Genomic DNA, 20,031 nt, shown 5'->3' with positions numbered 1-20,031 from the left:
CTTAGCTGCAATTTACCAGAGGAACTAAACAGTGCAGATGTAAAGGGTAGGATTGGAAAAAAGCTAATTATCTAGCCAATTCCTTCTGCAGCCACTCTACCTACAATCCTCTTTTTAACAGGAATTCTGGAGACTAAATTTGGAATCCTTTATATTCAAAGTATATGTTCAGTCATTGGGCAATGGCTGTACTCTCCCTAAAGTATTCCAAGAATAGTTTAGACCAGCCTTTGCTTCAGATGGACTCTGCCCCTTTATCTTCACTGAATAAATACTGCTTTGCTATCTTCTGAACAGTTATGGTGTGCGCACAAACACACAGGTCAGGGCTAGTGGGATGGTTATGTTTCCTCCTTGGTTCAAGTTGCAGTTGGCACAAACTGACTTAGAGCAAAGTCTCTGAAATGCCAACAAACATGGCAGATGGCCTCACTTTCCCCATACCAAGGATCTAGCTGAGAGACCTCTGGGATGATGAATGTACATCAGTTGGGTGTATGCCATGTTATGTGTTACAGAACTAGAGGATAGTGAAATCACCCAGGGAGTAGCCTTGATTAGCCATGTCTTAATTATACAGGAAACACACATTCTTCAGACTTGATACTTGATTACTGTATATAAATAGAAAATACATCTCCACCTTTAGGAAGCTCCAAAGGAAGTGGATGTTCCACACTTGAGTATAGGTAACCAGAAGTCTGAGCTGGAAATATAAAATTAATACTGTGTCTGAAGGATGTGAAAGTTCTCACCATGGATTGTGATCTGGACATGTCATTTCACACACACGAGCATCTCTTGATGTTGCCCTGAGTAAACAAAGGCTTCCAGAAGAAGTATAATGTGCTTGCTGGCCATAGCCAGTATCCATCTACTAAAGCTGTAAGTCTACATACAAGTGAAATCATGTAAACTTTAGTCAGAAAACTTTTCTGAAAGTTTTGGCTATTGATCAATTGCTCTTTTATTAGATGGATTGATAGTTAATATTTCAGGATATTCCGTTGATATTTCATCAATGGGAAATAACAAATAACAGATGGATCTCTCAAGAGATGGAAATAACTTCCTATTATCTCACTATAGTGGAAGCGGCAAAAGAACATATCATGGGAAATATTGTGTGCAGGAATCAAAGGGACTCTGAAATTGCTGACAGCCAGGAATGAGCATAGTTGAAAAGATGGTAATATAAAGAAAAACAGGACACTCATGATCTTCAGCTACCTTGTAATAGAAGTTAGGGCAAATGCCCATATTCCTCCCATGAAATTCCCTGAAATGTTCTTCTCCTTGGGAAAAAAAAATTGAAAGTCACCTTCTCCCATCAAACTGAATTAGAATAGATTAAAAAATGCAGAAGAAAATTTCAGCACAGCAGGTTCTAGTATTAGCAGGAACAAAAGTAAATTGCTTGCCATATAGCAAACAGCAGATAATAGGTTTCCTGCTGCTGGCTATCCGAAGAGCAGCAACAAACATGAAACTTCTTTGAAGAGCTACAGAAGGAAATGGGTCAGAATTGGATATTAGCAGAAACAGAAGGAAAAGTCTTCTAGGCTAGAGGGGAAGAGGCCAGTCATAAATTTCTCATGATGATTGTCCACTGTAGTTTTCACCTGCATCCAACCAAAATATAAAGATGGCAATCTTTTCCTCTATCCACCCCCCAACAAACGATGCTCCAAGTTATTCTGCCTACCTACATAGGTGCTCCATTGAGCATAATGGCTAATTGAATTGTTCTATAAACCTGCCTACTTTTAAGTCACTAAATGATCACACGTGTCTAGGAACATGGTGAGATCCATATGCATTTACAAAGTATTTTTTGTCAAGATCTTCTTCCTATGAATTGACTTTTAGGGTTGACCAAACACTTCTACTTTTATGTAAAAGAAGGAGTCACAGGACTTCACTGGCTATCAGGTTCTCCCTGGAGATAGTATTTCTACAAATAGTTCAACTGAAAGAGACTACCTGTCTCAGGTGCTGAACCTAGACAGCAGGCAAGCAGGGAGGCAGGCCAATGGCTATTAAAACAGCAAGTAGCAAAAAAAAAAAAAAAAAAATACCTGCTTTCTTACATCAATTACTAACTCAGTGGATTCTGCTTCCGTGCCATGTAGCGAATTAACAGCTTGTTATGGCACCATCTTGTGTTTATTGCTCTGTTGTCTTGGACACATGCCATATTTTTATATAAACCCATCTATAGAAGATTAATTTTTACAGACAATTAAGGCATTAGCCACCTAACTGTTTAAAAGCCACTAAATCTTTACCCAGTGCCAAAACATGAAGGCTCCCGTAAGGCACATCGGAAGATGAGTGAAGAAGCCAGCATAGTGGAAAAGGCAGGAGACTGTAAACAACATTCTCCAGAAGAGTAAGAGAATTATTGGAGCAAGATACGAAGGCTGCTTGTCTAAAAAAAAATAATAATAATGCAGAATTTTAGCAGAATATTATTTTTTACGAAGGTAAGTGGCATTTACTGTCTGATTCCCCTCCCTGCCCTGGTCATCTCATTTTCCAAAATGCAATTATGATGGGGGTATCAGGCTTGAGAAAGGAACCAAGTTGCACAGCAGAGCCACAAAGCTGCACAGGAAGGGAAAAAGTTTGCCCATTCTGCCTGTTCAAGATTTAACTTGCCAATAAAGAGCCTACTTATACATAAATGGTGTAAATCCCATCAGTAGAGGGAGTAGATTGCTTCACAAGGAAACGGAGGGGACCCAAGTCACATCCATACAGTTCTATGCCTACAGTGTACATTTAGTCACTGCAATCTGTGTATGTAATCACTGCAATCTGGAGTGATATGACCACAATGATCAGAATCAACATTTTCCCAGAAGTAGCATTGCTGTGCATATCTTTAGCAACTGATCTTAAGTATCTTTGCTACAAGAGAGGTGAATGATGATTTATGAAATTCTGTGGGAAGTGGTAGTGAGTGAATCCCGCAAGAGACTAAAATTTAATCTTGCTGAACATATCAAACCCATCATTGTATGTGGTTGGGGAGGGGGGGGAGGTGGAATACAAATCCCTGAATTTAGGTCATTGAATCCAGCCTGTAGAGGGAACCAGGATTTGCAAAGCTGTGATCTGCAAAGGTGACAGTGCAGGTTAGCGTCAGGGCCAAAGACTCAGCTGGTCTGAAGGAGCTTAGATTTTACCCAAGAACCTGGTTCCAGATATTTTAGACAAAGTTTTTAAACATCACACATCACTGGAATTTTACTTGTATCAGGAACTACTGAGTTCCCAATTCTAGAGTCTGCAAGATTTACTCATGAGTCAGTGAAAAAGCAGAGGAAGACATGACATCAATAAAAACAAATCTCACTCTGGCTATGCTTATTATAGTTTCTAAGAGCAAAATCTGTGTGTTCTTCCAAGTTTCTGCACTTTGCAATAATTTCGCTATGGAATCAGTGTAACAGAAACAAATTAAAGAAGACCAAGGCAGGGCATTTTGAACAGATGACAGCCCAGCTTCTATCTGAAGGCTATCAGCAACCAAGCTACCTTCACCACCATTCCCCATCAATCTGACCCAATGATGACTGACTTTGATTTTCAAAATGCTTTTCCTAACCTGCTACCTGAATCTACCCTCTTGAATCTTAAGCCTGATTGTTCTAGCCACCTTCTGGGACAGTTGAGCTATGCAAGAGGCCTTCAGCATCAGAAGAATGCAGCCATGTTTCTTATCACGATCTCATCCTGATAACGGATAAGTTGCCAATTCTGCTTGTCTACCGAAGTGTCCCCTCCTTGCTTTTAAAGCAAGGCTTTCGCAAAAGAAATTAAAGGCAGCAGACAGACTTTTAGCCATGTGTAATGGTTAGGTGATGGCCTAGAGAAGGGGGACAGATGCAACCAAGAGATGAAATGATTTATAACCATTTTCTGATGTCCAGTCTTTGAATAGTTGGAGGAAGTTGTATCCCCAGTTTAGGGAGGCAGTCTACTCAAACATCTCAGTGTCTAAATGTGATCCAAGAAAAAGGAAACCCATGACAGAACCCAGTTGTGTCCAGATGTATGGCTGTCAGCACCTCACCTAGATAGAAGTCTCTGTTCAGCTCTGCCCATCTGTCACCTGGGGAAGTACATGTTGCCATTTTTCACCTTTTATCTCATTTAAAGCCAGGGCAAGTCTTTTGTTGCGTTCAGAATTAGAATGAGCTGCTGGCTTTTAGCATCCAGCTTAACGCATCAGTTTCAGGGGGAACCAAATACCTGAGAATAACTGATTGCCTGGTGTGGTGGCAATCAACCCAAGCAGGTGCCTTCTATTTCCAAAATCACACGATTTCTTTTTATTCTTGGAGGGTTGCATCACCTTTTCTAACCCAAGGCCACACACTGCTTTTGATTGCCTTACCACACTCCAGCGAGCATGCCCCTGAACGAAAGCTAGATCGCAGCACATTAACAATCATAGAATTACCCTCTCATAATAATCGGCTACCTCTGCCACGAATAAAGCTGCTCCCTAGAATTATAGATTTGGATAAAATCTCAGCAACTCAACGTAGAAAAAGTATCTGTGCAAACACATGAAATTATGACACATTCTCCAAACATATATAGGGCCATTTTATGTTGTAGCTCTGAATTCTGGTGGGCCACCTGTGAACCAGTTTTTCTCTGGTCTCTTCCTTTGCTAATTTCAGAGGAATGCTGAATTCTTCTTCTTCTTCTTCTTGTTGCTTTTCAGGAGCTGACATATTGGAGACTTTCCTTCTCTTCTGTTTATTGAATCTCATTTTTATTTAATGTTATCTTGCTTTTAATTGTTCTGTGGTGTTTTATGATGCAATTTGGCTGCTTTGGGCTTTGCTTTGGAAACACTAGATAATCAGGAATGTAGTTAGAAAATCTCATTAAAAAACAGAAAGAACTGTGCAGTCTTTTGCCCATCCAGTGGTGAATTCCAGTTTAGAGATTTGACACACTGTGTACATTTAGGGTAAGCTTTATTTCCTTCTTCCATCCCAATTAAAAATCTTGGATAAATCCTCCGAAGGACATCGAATCTTTGGCCCTTCCTGCTGCATAGGACAAAGGCAGTGGGGGGAGAGAGTACAAGGGAACTTTCAAAACCAGAGACAGCTTTGTCAATTATGCATCATCAGCACGCAAGCACATACAAGGTCTCTAAATGCTAATTCAGCACCCATGCCCTACAGCAGCTGCTGCGGGCATCCCGTAGGCAAAACAACTCCACCTGATCAGTTGCAGCTCTTCTCGTCTCATCTCCTTGACCTTGAGTACCAGAGAGGAACACGCATCTCAGTAGGTAGGATGCTGAATTAGGATTGGGGGAGTTACCATCTGGAGCCAGCTGCTATCTCTCACCTAATCTTCCTCCTAGAGAATGTTCTTGTCAGAACAAAGAATGTAGCATAAGAACAAAACCAACAGGAGAATGAGGTCTGTCCCCTTGAGCTCCTGGAGGAAAGGATGAATAATGTGATGCTCCTCTGAGTTGAGGTCACCTCCAGGGCACTTTCTGTCAATTATTCAGAAGTGGTTCATCACTGATTTCTTCTAGAATGCTTTTGAAACTTCTCACCCTAGCCTACTACTCTGGGATTTCTTAGTGATCTTCCATCCAAGTACCAACCAGAACCAGCCCTGGAACATAATGGAACAACTCCTTATCCTCTCATACACTTGAACCAATCCCAAAGCCAAGAGCATTTTAAGGGCCCTTCCTGATGATACAGGACCTCTAGTCATGCATAAAGTGCATGTGTTGGGTCTCCCCTAAACACTTAAAAAAAGCATATGGGAGAGACATGCTGAATTCCACCTTCCACCCTCACCCACCACCCCACTTCCACCAATGTAATGGGCTGGGAAAGAAGAAGATAGACCCGGGCAGTTGTCAAATGGGATTCTTCACCATCGTTTCTCCCACGCATTCCTTGTACTTTAAAATATATACACTGCCCTTCACTTCACTTTATAGGCAGGAACATCCAGTTCTCAAAAAATAAAATTAGTAAATTTAGGAAATAGATGGGGAGGAAGGGGAAAAAAGACAGAGAAACATCAGCAGGAATTAAAGCCCACTACACAAGAACATTTTAGAGCTTTCGTGATCTTTTTAAAAAGATAATTAAACAACAGTAACCACCAGACGTTAATCATTTAAACATATGAAAATCTAAATCACAAATCTCAAGAATAGGATTTGGGGCATTTCATGTAATTCCTGAGCATAGGTCTCCAATCAGATATCCCCTCCCCCCTAAGCTATTAAACATTTTGGAATTAAAGGATGAAGATGGATTTCATTTGGTGCTCTCACTCTGTGAAAGTAAGATGCTTATACAACATGAAACCAAGACAAAATTAAAGCGAGAGTCCTGTGCGCTTCCCCCTTGGCTGTGACATCCACTCAATGGACTTCTACTGGTGCACAAACATTACCACATTGCAAATTTCACTGGTCAGAGGCAGACAGGAAACAAGCCATCCCAGCAGCAAATTATAAGTTACTTTTTCTTCCTTTTCTTCTGAGCTGATAAATCTGTTATTAGCTTTTCTAGGCTGAAATAGGAATTTCCTATTCTACTTCAACATAAAGCGGGGGGGGGGGGTAGAAGCAGAACATTTGTTTGTGAGTAGTGACTATTTATAAAATTAACAGATATGAGTTGGCCTTCAGCAGAACGCTTGTTGAGAAAGTCCCTCATTATATTTCTCACGACCCGAGGGCAGGAGGAACTTTAAGACTCAAGAGAGTTAAAAAAAAAAAAAAAAAGAAGAGAAACATGAAAAAAGTGACTTCTCTGTTCATACCCAGAACTAGGCTTTTAACTCTCACTATGCAGAAAGGGGGGCTCATTTGCTTTAACGTGATATTAATATGTTGGCTCCCAGGAATATTGGAAAGACCCCAATGTTCTCTCCAGATACACTGAAGGTCCAAAATCTATATAAGAGCAGAGGCTCTTATATATAAATCAGTGCTACAGCCTTTGCTTTTCATAAAGAAGATTTCATCCTTGTCATCTCCATGTTAGCAAAACTTTGGGAGCAGCGAAACATCTACCCAAGACCACCTGCATTGTGGCCGATCAGGACTGTGAATGCAAAACAAGGTAGATCAGAGGTGCAACTCCAAACGAGTCAACTTCATGCATACCTGTCTAGTTCCATCCTTGACTTCAAAGGGTACCCAGGATAAGGTCAGGCACTAGCTGAGTTCACACATCACACTATGCTTTGGTTTGATGAATTAACCATGGTGGGTTCATACATCACACTAAGCCATCAACCATGGCTTATAGCCAACTGGGACAAGATTCCTATGACAACCAAACCTCATATTGTAGTTCAGTTGGGTACATGAACCCAACCTCTTGAATCAGAATAAAGGACAAGCAGAAATGCCATCAGACGATCAGTGGGGTTCCCTGTGGTTCTGAATCTAATAATAGTTTTGGACAAGCAGCAGCTATCAAGAAGCTTTTCCTTCTTCCACTGCAGAGTTACCTGATGTAATGGAAGGTGGGGATGACCTTGGGAGACAGGGCAACAAGATGCAACCAAGGGAACAGTCAGATAAGAGGCAGCTTAGCCTGCAGCAGGAATGTGGATGGGGCAAGAGGCTGAGAAGAGACCCTCTCTAGTTTTGGGGCTGTTAAGGGGATGGGGGGGTGGGGATAGAAGTACTTCCAGACTTGCAAGATTCTGTTAATGTAATCTTACAATAAAGTAGGATTAGCTCATCTGGTCGTGTTTCCTGTCTGGTCTACCTGGTAAGGCTGCCACCTGCGCCTTTTGGAGACAAAATATTTTATTCTGAACAAACGCTTCTGTGTGATAGAGGGAAGCTTTCTCATATCCAGAAAATAGTCTGTTCTGAAAGCAGAAGAGAGGTGGGACAGAACAGTTCCATCCAGATCAGTGCCTAAGAAGACCCCTCAGATTTCATTTTCAAGATAAAAGATGCAAATGAGTATTACCATGTATTTACTTTGTTCAGGCTCTATAGACTGTTTCTGTTGTGAACTGACTCTTCCCGTTATGTATTTTCATTTTTAAGAGTACTGGGAAACCCCATCTCCTCCTCCCCACTCTCCACAGGCAGCTTATTAGCATCGTGGTGCTAATTGTTCTTTCACATACAAATGTAATGAGGAAGAGAATGGGAATTCTGGGTCAGAAAACTCATTACAAATATACAATTTCAATTACTTTATTAAGGGTATCTAATTAGTGCAATGCCTCCTCTGCAAAGACCTTTTTTAGGAAGAAACTGTAAGCAACTGTATTTATGATTGCCAGTTATATTTTCTTGCTGCTGCACGTTGCTCTTCCCTCTGCCCAGCTTAGAATGTTACAATATGATCCTGGGTATCCATGCTAGAAGTGAAAACATGGGCCCACCCAATCTATTCTCTTGGGAGGAACACCAAAAAATAGAATATGTTCCCAGCCTCATGTTTGAGAGTCATCGTGTTCATTTCCTCTCACAGCTATCACAAAAAAGTTGACTTCCTTTACAGGGCAGCAGTTACACCAAGTCTCAGAACTCTGACTTGTAATATCTTATACCATGTAGGACTGGAAGGAGAGAGAGAGAAGTAAAGATGTCAGGATGTCACAGCAGCAAGCAAAGGCAGATGACTTCTTTCAAATTACTTGAAGTCAACTTGCCCAAGATCCTTCTAGATTTAATATTTATTAAACAGAAAATGAGGAGGGGGTCTGCAATGAGCTTCTGGGGTTCAAATAAATCAAGTAAGTCATCATTTCTGTCCTGGTCATCCTTCTCCAGATCTTAAAAGATCTTGTCAAGCTATAGACCTACAAGTTCATGTCTTGCTTTTTCTAAATTGAAGGCTTAGATGCAAATCCTTTCTGTCACCAAAGCATTGAAGACTGATCCAGAAGGACAGGTGAGAAAATATTGGCAGCAAGGGGGCAATGATTAGCACTCTAGCAAACAGAAGTTATCATTCTGTACAGAAGTGGCCTCCATGGGGTCAAGTTGAATTCTCTCATTGGGGACTGAGTTTGGACACTGTGCTCTAGTTAAGCACATTGTCTCCAGTGAGCGAAGTAAAAAATCAAAAACAGCATGCAACTCTGACCTTTTCTAGTCCTAGAAAGTCCTAGAGAGATTATTTGGGTACAAAGAGTGAAAATGAACTTTCACCTGTGTGCTTGAATGTTTTTTTCACTTCAACAATGTTCTAGCCTTTAAAAAAAGTGATACAGCTTTACTTTGCCAGGTTTTGCAACTGTACATAAGCCTCACTATTCATCAACAATGCAAAACTAACCAGGAGAGACAGAGAACAGAGGTAATCTTGATTTGAATTCTATTTCTCCTACAGCTGGCTCTGATTCTGACCTTTGTAGGGCACCAAGATGCTTCCTCTTCTACAGTTACACTAGTAGACATGGATCTGGACCCTCAGGGTGGTGCCCATGTCCCTATGGAGACCTCCTTAGGTAGTCATCAGGTGTCATACCCTATCTCAATTTTTTTTTCAAATATTATTGTTAGAAAAAATAATGTGATGCTAGCTTGCTACAAAAAGCAGGCACTTGTAGGAGCACCCATGACATACATTCAACATTCCAAATGAGTTCAGAACTCAAGAAGGTCAAGAGCCATGCAGTGCTTCAAATATATCCCTTTGCATTCTCACCATTCATTCTGGCTGCCAAATTTTTGTTCCCTTTTCACAAAGTAGTAGCGAACACACACGTGGTAGGGGGATGTTTATATGTCAGTGCACAAACTGTGAAAAGCACCATCTCTTCCCACCCATTGGGTTTTCCCAGATAACCAGGGCTGGTGGGCAATTGCAGTGCTAAACCCATCTATAGGAATATCTTGCTAAAAAGAAGTCCTGGTTTTACAGAAATGTTTCATGATACTATTTACTTGAGGGCTTCTGGCATTTGCACAATGTTTGACAGAGATTATCAGCTGTCCAGAAATGAAGAGTTTGCAGTCCAAGTTCTAACAGAACAAACAAACAAGGGAGCAGAACAAGAGTCCTGGTTCACAAAGGCAGAAAGCCAAGCTTGTTTTAAAGTGGGTGCTCTCTCTTCACTCTTTGAAACAAGGAAGCCTGCAAAGAGTTGAACGCAGGAGGAAGAAATCTAATGCCCTCCAGATATCCTGGATTACATCTCCCCTATCCCTCACCACCTGGCCATGCAGACTGATGGTTAGGAGAATGATAATCCAAGGATCTGGAATGCATCGGGTTGCCTCCCTCTGAATGTGCTTCACTGTTTCAGCACCATGGCCCTCTTTTCTCAAAGATGTTCTAGGAGCAAGAGCTATTACGACTTCAGAAGAGTTGCCTCAATGCTGAGCACATTTGTTTTTTACTGTTCCCCCACCCCCCCAAATTGAAGAATTTGATGCTGGAATATGAATTAAAAACAGTTCTGGAAATCTGTGCTGAGATCTAGATTCAAAGGGCAAAATGTGATTCTGAGCGTATCTGGGTGAGCCTGTACCACCTGTTGGAACATCTTAAAGCAGCTGTGGCCTTTTCTGGGCTCCTCCCTCTTTCCTCAAGCGGGAAGGTTGAAGGTATTTCCAACAGGGTCTCTATACTCACCCAGGCATGTGCCAAATCATCTTTGGTCTTCAAATCCAGATCTGTGCACAACCCTATGGCTTATATCATTAATGTGGCATAAGTTGCTACTGATCTGTATTTTATGCCTCCAGTTAACTTATTTAAATATCAGAGCAAACTGGCTGAGTAACTTACTGGATGTACTTTATAAAGTCTGGGGTTTTTTTTTAACCTGGCTTGTTGAAAAAACTCAGGGGAAGCAAAATTTGTATACACCACCAAGCCATAAAGTCAGGGTCATTGCAACACATGTAAAAATGGGGCAAGGCTTTGATCCCCCAGTTATGGCTGCCATTTTGACTTTTTTGGATCCTTCCCCTGCAGATGCCCTGCAAAATGGGTAGGATAACACATCAGACCAAGCCAAAAACCAACCAACCAACCAGACTGTGGTTTGGTGTGATGTGTTAACTCAGTAGGTCAACAGGCAAGGTAATGAATAAGCTTGAAAGGATAAGTCTCAGAGTCATGATCATCATTCTTTAATTATTGGAAGATATCCCCTGATATAAGCATTCCTTCTAGAGTATCCAGCATGACGGAGCAAGACAATGCAATAAGATCAGGTTCAAATCACAACACATCCCTGCAGCTCACTGGAGGACTGTGGGGTAATCACTTTCTCTTAGTTTAACCTACTTGATCAGCTTGATGTAAAGGAAAATGGGATGATTAAATATCAGACACTTCACTGTTATGTCAAAACACCCCAATATTTGATTGGTTAACCCTGGCATGGGCCAGTGAAAAGAAAACTCAGCTGTTTGCTACGGAAATTACAGGAATGAGAAACAGAAGCTAATAGTAGTGGGAGATGGTTTCACTCTGCAGAAAACAAGGAAAGGCCAAAATGGAAATAAGCAGGTTATATCAGCAACAGGTAGGAGAAAGGCACTGGCTTTCAGCCATATAGAATGGCAAATGATTGAGAATTCATTCATTGCATAGGAATGCCTTTAACACCTTAAAATAACACCTTGCGAAGCTAATATTTAAAAATAAGAAGTACTTCCTTGCTTTGGGGATACATAACTCCAGTTTGCCTCCTAGAAGGCAGAAACCCAAGGTCCACATTTTAGCTTCAATGAAAATAGCACTCAGCTTTTTCACTATGGAACCACTGAACTCCAAGCTGGCAGATCAGACAACTGTGGTTTTATATTTTTATTTCTATCTATGAAGGATGGGGTTTCTTCCCTCCCTTTTTCATCTGCCTTCCCTTACGCCGGTCTCTTAAGCAAAATAAAGAGCTGGCAGATCCACTAGGATAGCAGGATCCACTAGGATACATCTTGGTGGCTGAAGCCCAATATCTACTCCTAGGAGATCCAAGATATCATAAAGGACAGACTCATACGTGATTAATATTATAATAGGTAAGCTGACACATGGATAATGGGCTGCTAAGGAACTGATGGTACTTGTAACTGCAGATGCTGTCTGGTTTCAGCCAATCTATTTGAAATGCTCCACCAGAAGCTGTGCCTACATCCTAGTATTTAAGTGCTGGCTAAGCATATGTGTAAACCCTAACCCTTAGAATCTATAGATAACTCAAACCTTACAACCTATCACATTTACTTTCTACATTTCCTCTGAGAACTCAAGGCCATCTACTTGGTGACTGAGTTCTCCTCTAATTTTAATTCCCAAAATAGATAAGGTAACTTGGATTTGGCCAGAGTGACTGGCCAAAAGTTACCGAGAGCACCACAGTTTAGTAGGGACTTGAACTTAGGTGTCCAAAGTCCAACACTTTAACCACTATGCTTCATTGTCACCACATTACCCTTTCCTAACAGATCACATTCAGAGAAGCAGATGATTGTGTTAATTCAATGGATCTGCAGAACCTGGTTTTATATATCCAAGGATCTCAGCTAAGACTTTTATCATACAATCACTGTGCTCTCCATCCTATCTTCTACATGATTTGTAGACATTGCTGTCTTCCATCTGCAACCCTACCAGAGAAAATCTCTGTTAAAAGAAGAAGAAAAAAATGAAATAACTCCACAATGCCTGGAATTCTAGGGACCTTCCATCTGGAATGCCTCTTGTTAAAGTATGTGTTTTTTCTCATTAAAAGGTAACTAACTAGATTATAACAAACAAATACTCTTCTGTGTTGTTGTGCAGAATGGGTGGAAATTACAGGAAACAGTCCATGATTCAGGAGATAGTCTTCAGTGGTTTCTCAATACAAAGCAGGATGGGAAAAGCGGAGAAAGGGAGGGGGAAAACAGCCTTTCATTCCAGATGAATGATCATCTAAGTTAGCAGGGCAGCTAAATAATGTTAAAATTATTTGAACAGCATGCTTAAACTGCCCCACATCTTGCTGTGAAGAAACACTGTATTTTTTTTAAAGAGAAGAATCCTTAAAAAACAAAACAAATCTCAAAGAACATAATAAAATTAACACCTGTAACTAGGGGTAAGGTTAGCCAGCTGCCTACTGAAATGGAGAGATTGGTGAATGAAACCTCTTTGGATCATGGGAATGCCCATGCCCATTTGGCTACTCACACTGAGTCCATTGGCTAATCACCTGCCATTCTTTTAGGTGATAATTTGGGTGCCTTCCCCCCTCCAACTGAGTGGCCTTGGATTTTTGCCATGAGGTCTAACGCCAGAAGTACCACAGAAGTCTTAAGTATCCTACACCACGCATGTCAAAGCTGTAAAGCAGTGATTGTCAACTCCTTTGTTAAGATCATTCCTAGCTGAGTGTGCTGATGTGCTGATGATAACTCTGCCGGTGCTGATGAAAAGCAAAATCATAAAAGGCACTAGCAGGGCAAGGTGGAGTAGCCAGGCAGGACTACACGGGAGCCACAGAAGTCAAAGCAAGTTGCCAAATTAGCCAAAAGAAGGAATGGTCCACAAAGTTAGTAATGTGATTCGCTACCCTAGCTTTCCTCGGCAAACCATGTTGCCTCCCATATCTGGGATGGGGCTCAGGCGCTGTGTAACTACACACACAAACACACACCCCAGGCAGGCTCAGGCTGCGCCCCCAAGTTGAGAACTCAGCGACCGGCGATAGAGTCCAAGCGCAAACCGACGTTGCCCCTTCTCCTGCGTGGCTGATCCGGAGTAACTCCCGGCGCCGAATCCTTTGCCAGGACTGACAGTCTCTAACGAGGATTCAGGAGTGGCCGTTTCCTCCATCAACCAGGTAGAGAACAACCCACTCACCCCCGCTTTCCAGCAGCCCCCTCCTCCTAAATTGCACGGAGCTGACCATCCCTCCCTTTGGTCAGCGGCAGCGGCTAAACCCGCACATTTGCCCAAGTTTTCTCTCCACCGCAGCCGAGCGCAGCCCCATCCCGCCCAGCTGCCTCCCTCTCTCCCCACCGGGGTCTTTAAAAAAAAATGTTTGCAGAATGCCCCTAGCTTACTCCAGGGGTCCAGCAGGACTCACTCTCAAGGCGGCGCGGACCTCGAAAGTTTGTACCTTAAGAAACTCCCGCGCGACAAACCTCCGAGCATCGCAAGAGAGCCCGCTCCCCTCGCCTGAATATTCAGGATCGCAAGCCGCGCTGGGTGAAGGATCGGCGCCTTCCGCCCCAGCCCCAGCCCCAGCCCCAGCCCCCCTGCCATCATCGCCTCGCACTCACCCAGCAGCGCCGCCAGCCCTAGCGCCAGCGCTAACGGCTCCATCGCGCCGGTCGCCCAGAGGAACACCCGGAGCGCGGCGCTGGTCCTGCTCGCCCGGAGTAGAAAGCGCGAGTAGCAGGTGCAGCTGCCGGAGCGGCGCGCGCGAAGGGAGAGGGAGGAGCCGCTCCAGGTGGGGCGTGTCCAGCAGGTGGCGTAGGGGAGGAGCCCCGGAGCAGGGGGAGGGGAGGGGAGGGAAGGGGCGGGCCTATCAGGTGGAAAGGGGCGGGCGCTGCCCACAGGTGGAAATGCGGATGCTGGCGGCGGAGGGGCGGGGCCGGAGCGTGACACTTGGGAATGCCGATGGGCGGCGTGGCTTCTGATTTCACGGGGTTGTGTTCAACGTCCAGCGACAGAAAACGCAAAATCGGACGCTGATAATGAAGCCCCCAGAGGGGAAACGGCGACTGGAGCAGACGCACGGACCTGTTGGAAAGCGTCGCGGTTCATCAGCGCTCTTTAGCCAGGGCAAAACGAGCAAACAAAAAGGAGGGGGGGGGGAATACATCGAAGAAGAGAAAAGAGAGATTGGCGGGGTTCATTTGGTAAGCGGTAAAGTATGGCTTAGAAACCACCCGGGTTGGGTCCGTGCAACCCACTAAGCCACAAACAAGCAAACAATGTTTAGCTCAGTGTTTTTCAAACTTGGCAACTTTAAGATGTGTGGACGTCGACTCCCAGGATCGCCCAGCCAGCTCTAGTTTAGGTGTTCTAGTTTAACACCTAATGTGAACCCAGTCCCAGAGACTCCCAGCGTTGTCCGAATGCTTTCCATGGGCAGAGAAGAGGCCGATTTCACTGGGACTGCATTTCGTCTGAGCTCTCAGAGACTGCTCTTTACATTCCACTGCCGTGTAAACCCACCTTCCCCACATCCTTTTCCTTCTTTCAAAATCTGAAGGCATGTGGTGCTTAGCTAGAGAGGAGCACCTGACTGAAAAGCAATACTTCAGTGAGAGACCTCTGGAAAGCCCCACGGGTATGTGGTTCAAACAAACCACCATTCCATGCCCTCTGGACCCCGGCCCTATTTAAATGAGCTCTTAAAACCTGGCTCCGTCCAGATCCTGGATCAGAGTGGGGTGATGAATTCCTGTGCAATGTTTTGGTCTTTTCAATGGTGGTTGGATTTTTCTAGATGATGTCTTTTGATGACAAAGTTCTTTGTTTTTATTGTGTCTTATATTATATTTTATAAGCCGCCTGAAACTGTAACAGGTTGGGACAGGCTGTAAATCTCATAAATAAATACGCATCTCAGAAAGAGCAGCGGCAAGCCATTCCAGAATATTGCCAAGAGATATCCATGGATATATAGATATGGATATATCACCTAGAGCTGAGCTCAACAATAAGGACTTTGCATTATCCATGGGGATCCAGTTATTGAGAAGCAGCTCCTGGAACACAACCAGGGCTGGTGACTTGGTTTGTCCTTTTCTGCACCTTTTCTAGTTCAAGAATATCTTTTGAGTTGTGTAAAAAAGCAGTTGCTGTTGGTTGTATTTTAAAGACGATAGATTTGAGGGTGTTCTAGCCAAGTTCATCCAGCTGCCCTCCAAATCTGTCAAACTGCAGCTCCCATCATCAGCATCGGCGTGGTCTTACAGCTTCTTCCCTCATGGCCAGTCCAATACGCCTGGCCTCCAGATGTGTTGGATTTCAACTGCTTATGGTTATGGGGTTTGTAGTCCAAGTCATCTGGAAGATACCACATTAGAAAAGCTAATCTATTCATTAGCTAACTTTGAAATAATGGCGAGCCCATCAAGAAATGAACCACGGCAAGAAACAAAGCAAAAATTGGAACTTCTTTTGATGCAAAGATCTCCTGTGGAAATTATCACATGACTTAATTTAGCATTTCCCCCACTTAGAAAAGTAATAGACTTAGGCCCCTCTTAAATGTTCTGCTGAGATAAGTAGTAGCTGGAGAAGTTAACCTCTGAATGAAAACAGCCAATGTCTGCTTCCAGACTAATCAGATTTGGACAGCAGAGTAACAAATTTAGCATGTTCTTAAATCAGGATTTAACCAAATCTCCAAATATGGACAGATTAGAACTGCAGGAACCCAGCTCTCATTAATCTACAGTCTGTCATTCTCAATCCTCAGTGTCGAGAGTTCTCCATCCCGAAGATCAGATTCAAGAGGAAAACTGTGATGCTGGTGCCTTCCTTAGCTCGATCATATTCTTGTTAGCATAATGTGCTCCACACACCCAGAAAACTGCCTTCAAGCAAGTCAGGTCACTTGGCGCTTTTCTCTTCGGAGTGTCTTTTGTAACTGGAATGATCCTTTTTTTCTACGGAGAGACGTTACCCAGCCAGCAGGGCAGTGATGCTATAACGTCCTTCGAAGGGGTGGGATTTTAAGCCCTCCCCCTTTTTCATTTGGGGCTCTTAGGAGTAATGCATCTGTTGTTATTCAGTTCCCACCATTAATGGGAGAAAAATCACAGTATTAGGACCTGCTCGTTGGCAGTAGGATGTTGGGAGAGGGTGTTTGTTTGTTTGTTTAATTATGGTCCAAGGCCAGTCATTAAAACAACAGTAACAACAGGTACAATAAATAAAACAGTAAAATTACATGAAAATTCTGAAATAGTCACTTCTCACTGTTGTTTGTGAGAAGGAGGTACCAGGCAATTTCTGAAAGCTAGAGCTATTGATAAGAGAGCCAGTTTGGTGTAGTAGTTAAGGCACCAACCTAGGAACTGGGAGAGTGTGAGTTCTAGTCCTGCCTTAGGCACGAAGCCAGCTGGGTGACCTTGGGCCAGTCACTCACTCTCAGCCCTGGGAAGGAGGCCATGACAAACCACTTCTGAAAATCTTGCCAAGAAAACTGCAGGGACTTGTCCAGGCAGTTGCCAGGAATTAACACTGACTCGAAGACACACACACACACACACACAGAGCTTTTGATAGGAATTTTGCAGTTTCTAGAGGTTTTGGACAATTAGTCACATAAAAGAGGGAGGTGGACATGTGGTCTACAAGCCATGGATGCCCGCTGTCCTGTAGCTCCTGATTTCCTAGTATATCTGGGGGTGATCTCAGCCACCAACCTCGGGGCAGAAGTTTACAGCCTCCAAAAATCACAGGAAGCACAATTGCCCGAAACGGAGGCAGTATCCTTTTTTCAAAAATCGGGGGGGGGGGGGGAGTTACACCAGATAAGCTGTACACACCATTGCCTGTTGCCACATTACTTCTCAAGAATGCTTCTGGGCCTTGTCATTTTTTTTTTTAAACAACCCTGAAATCTTGATGGATTTGATTATTGTGTTCCATCAAGTTGTTGTCTCTTAGCAACCACACAGATAGATTTTCTCCATGACGATCTGTCCCTAACCTGGTCTTTCATGTCTTCCAATTGTGCACCTATCTTCACGGTAACTGAGTCCATCCACTTTGCTGCTGATCATCCTCTTCTCCTCTTTCCTTCTACCAAATCTTAGGGCTTAGTAAATATGCAAATACCACCATCACATTTTCAACATTTTCTTTTTTTTAACGTTTCTTTTGATCAACCTAGGGAATGTCCTGCCTTTTTCCTTCTTTGGAGGGAGACCCCACTTGGCTTCCAGACTGAAAGCTGTTCAGCCATTAGTATTACTAAGGGAATAAGTAGCTTTGATTCTTTAAAAAGTTGGCATTTGGAACAATCTTGCATTTTTTGTGGCACGGCCCCCCCTGCTGGCAGAAACAGAAAGGAGCTTTCCGTGAAGAGTTCTGAAATCTTCAGCTGATTCTGCCTCTGCTTTTAGTTGCCACTGATGCAGTCAGTGGGCATCACTGGGTCACAGATTTTCAGGAGCAAAGCTAAACATGGAGCTAGGCAAGAGCTTTGGAGACCGTGAAAGCTGGTATCTCGTTTTGTGATTACTGGCACTGAGAGTTGCCATTACAGACACACTGGTGCGATGCCCTGCTGGTCCTCCATCAGTTTTACAATTGAGCAATAGAGCAGAAATGCACCAGAAATGCGAAGTGGGTGAAGAGGGTGGCCTGAGAAGAGTTTAGAGGAAGAATTGCCACTGAATGCTAAGCGCTAGAGAAGAAGCACTGCAAAGTCTGTGGCGGTGACGTCCTGCTTTCAAGTATCCTAGAGACGTCGGCTTAGCCGCTGTGGACCGAGTTCTGGCCTAAACAAAGCATAGCTGCTTCTCTGCTCTTTGGGCTTCGTACTCTCTGTGACCCAGCCCTGCAAATTCAGTCTCATGTATTATTATAACTATATGCCACATAGATGCCTTTCCTCTTTTTTCTTCTTTCTCTCAACTCCACTTCCAAAGCAATTGTAAGAACTGCAGTACTCAGTTCCCAATGAAAGCAACTCTCATTGAAACCAATGCAGGTTCAAAGTAAATTCATTTATTGGAAAGTAGTGCACAGCTCTAAGGCAATAGCTGGACCTGAATCCTGCGCGCACCGAAACCTAGTTTTACCTCATTCTCCTTTCACCTCCCCCCTTCTGTCTTTGAGTCTCTGTTGCACATGTCCACAATTCTCTCCGGGTCTCACGCTGGTACGACCTTGGGCATTCCTGAGAACTAGATAACAGTCCATCTGCACCTAATGGTTAACCTCCCCACCTTCCCTCCCTTCCTCCCCATTACTGTAATGGCAGAAACGAAGCAAGCAAACTAGCAGGGTAATTGATTGATTGCGAGGATTCTGACAGTAATAGTGAAATATGAAATAATATTCAATATATTCAAATATTCAAAATAAAAAATTCATATCGTAAAAAGTCAAAGATGTGAAAGATGAACAGGAGTTCATGAACAGGATCTTACTGACATACAACTTGCAGATTGAATCGATTCTGGATTTGCAAGGGTTTTACTACAGCAGGAATGATTACCTCCTCCATTCTTGACTCATACTCCTGAAATGGAAGAATGTTTGGGATAACCAGGAACCATTTTTATGTGGCTTGTAGATCTTTCCATTCAAAATTATTCACAGGACAATCCCTGTGCCTGGGTCAGCCACACAGAAGCCTGTGGAGAGAATCCCTACTTTCCTTCCTCCCCAGCAAACATTCAGCATTGTGTCCGATCTTGAGAATGAAATTGCAGAGAAAGATGCAAGCTGTTAGAATACAGCCGAAGAGCAACTGCTGAACAATGACTGGAAAGCCTTATGCTTGGAAAAAGGCAGGCGAGATAGAGATGAGATTCTGAATTTTCTCTTTGGGTACATTTATTATACTAGGGAACCCTGCCCCGCTTCTGGATTTAATCGGGTAGAGACATAAAATAGTGGCAAATCACAAAATGGGCTTTTATTTTCAGAAAGCGATTCTCTCCATCCAGGTGTGCTCAGGTATTACATACTACGTGATGCAGAACCTGAGCATGCTGGACTGAACTGATCACATCCTGTTTGTGAAAAAGTGACGCAATTACACACAAGCTCAGACAGCAACACTTCAACCCCTCAGAAACATATTTTCAGACATGCTGCCGAAATGGTAGAATCCTACAAAATACTATGAATTATGAACACGTATACATCTTTAAGACATTTCACAACATTTTGGCAAATTCTCTCCTGACTGAAGAATATACGGTGATTCTGAATCGATGTCTGATAGAGCTCAGTGACCTTTACGTTGGCATTTTCATTGTCAAAGCGCATATTTCATACCCACAGAGCATCTGCCAAAGGTAAATACATCGCATCTTTTGAGTATGCAAGCACTTAATTTAGA

General features: G+C 43.1%; 1 protein-coding gene across 1 annotated transcript in view; it reads right to left on the bottom strand.

Moving 5' to 3' along the window:
• ESAM (endothelial cell adhesion molecule) overlaps positions 1-14,430 on the bottom strand; it is a 58,704-nt gene extending 44,274 nt beyond the window's left edge. The window contains exon 1 of the mRNA XM_088139103.1: positions 14,273-14,430. Within this exon, the coding sequence (XP_087995229.1) occupies positions 14,273-14,315 (43 nt within the window). The 5' untranslated portion in view covers positions 14,316-14,430. The remainder of the gene's footprint in view (positions 1-14,272) is intronic.
• Between the last annotated feature and the right edge of the window lie 5,601 nt (positions 14,431-20,031).

This window comes from Python bivittatus, unplaced genomic scaffold (assembly GCF_059951505.1).
Source record: "Python bivittatus isolate LINGU-HERP-01145 unplaced genomic scaffold, Pbiv_v1 ctg000320_np1212, whole genome shotgun sequence".
NCBI classification, from domain to species: domain Eukaryota; kingdom Metazoa; phylum Chordata; class Lepidosauria; order Squamata; family Pythonidae; genus Python; species Python bivittatus.
This window is presented reverse-complemented; position numbering and strand designations above follow the sequence as displayed.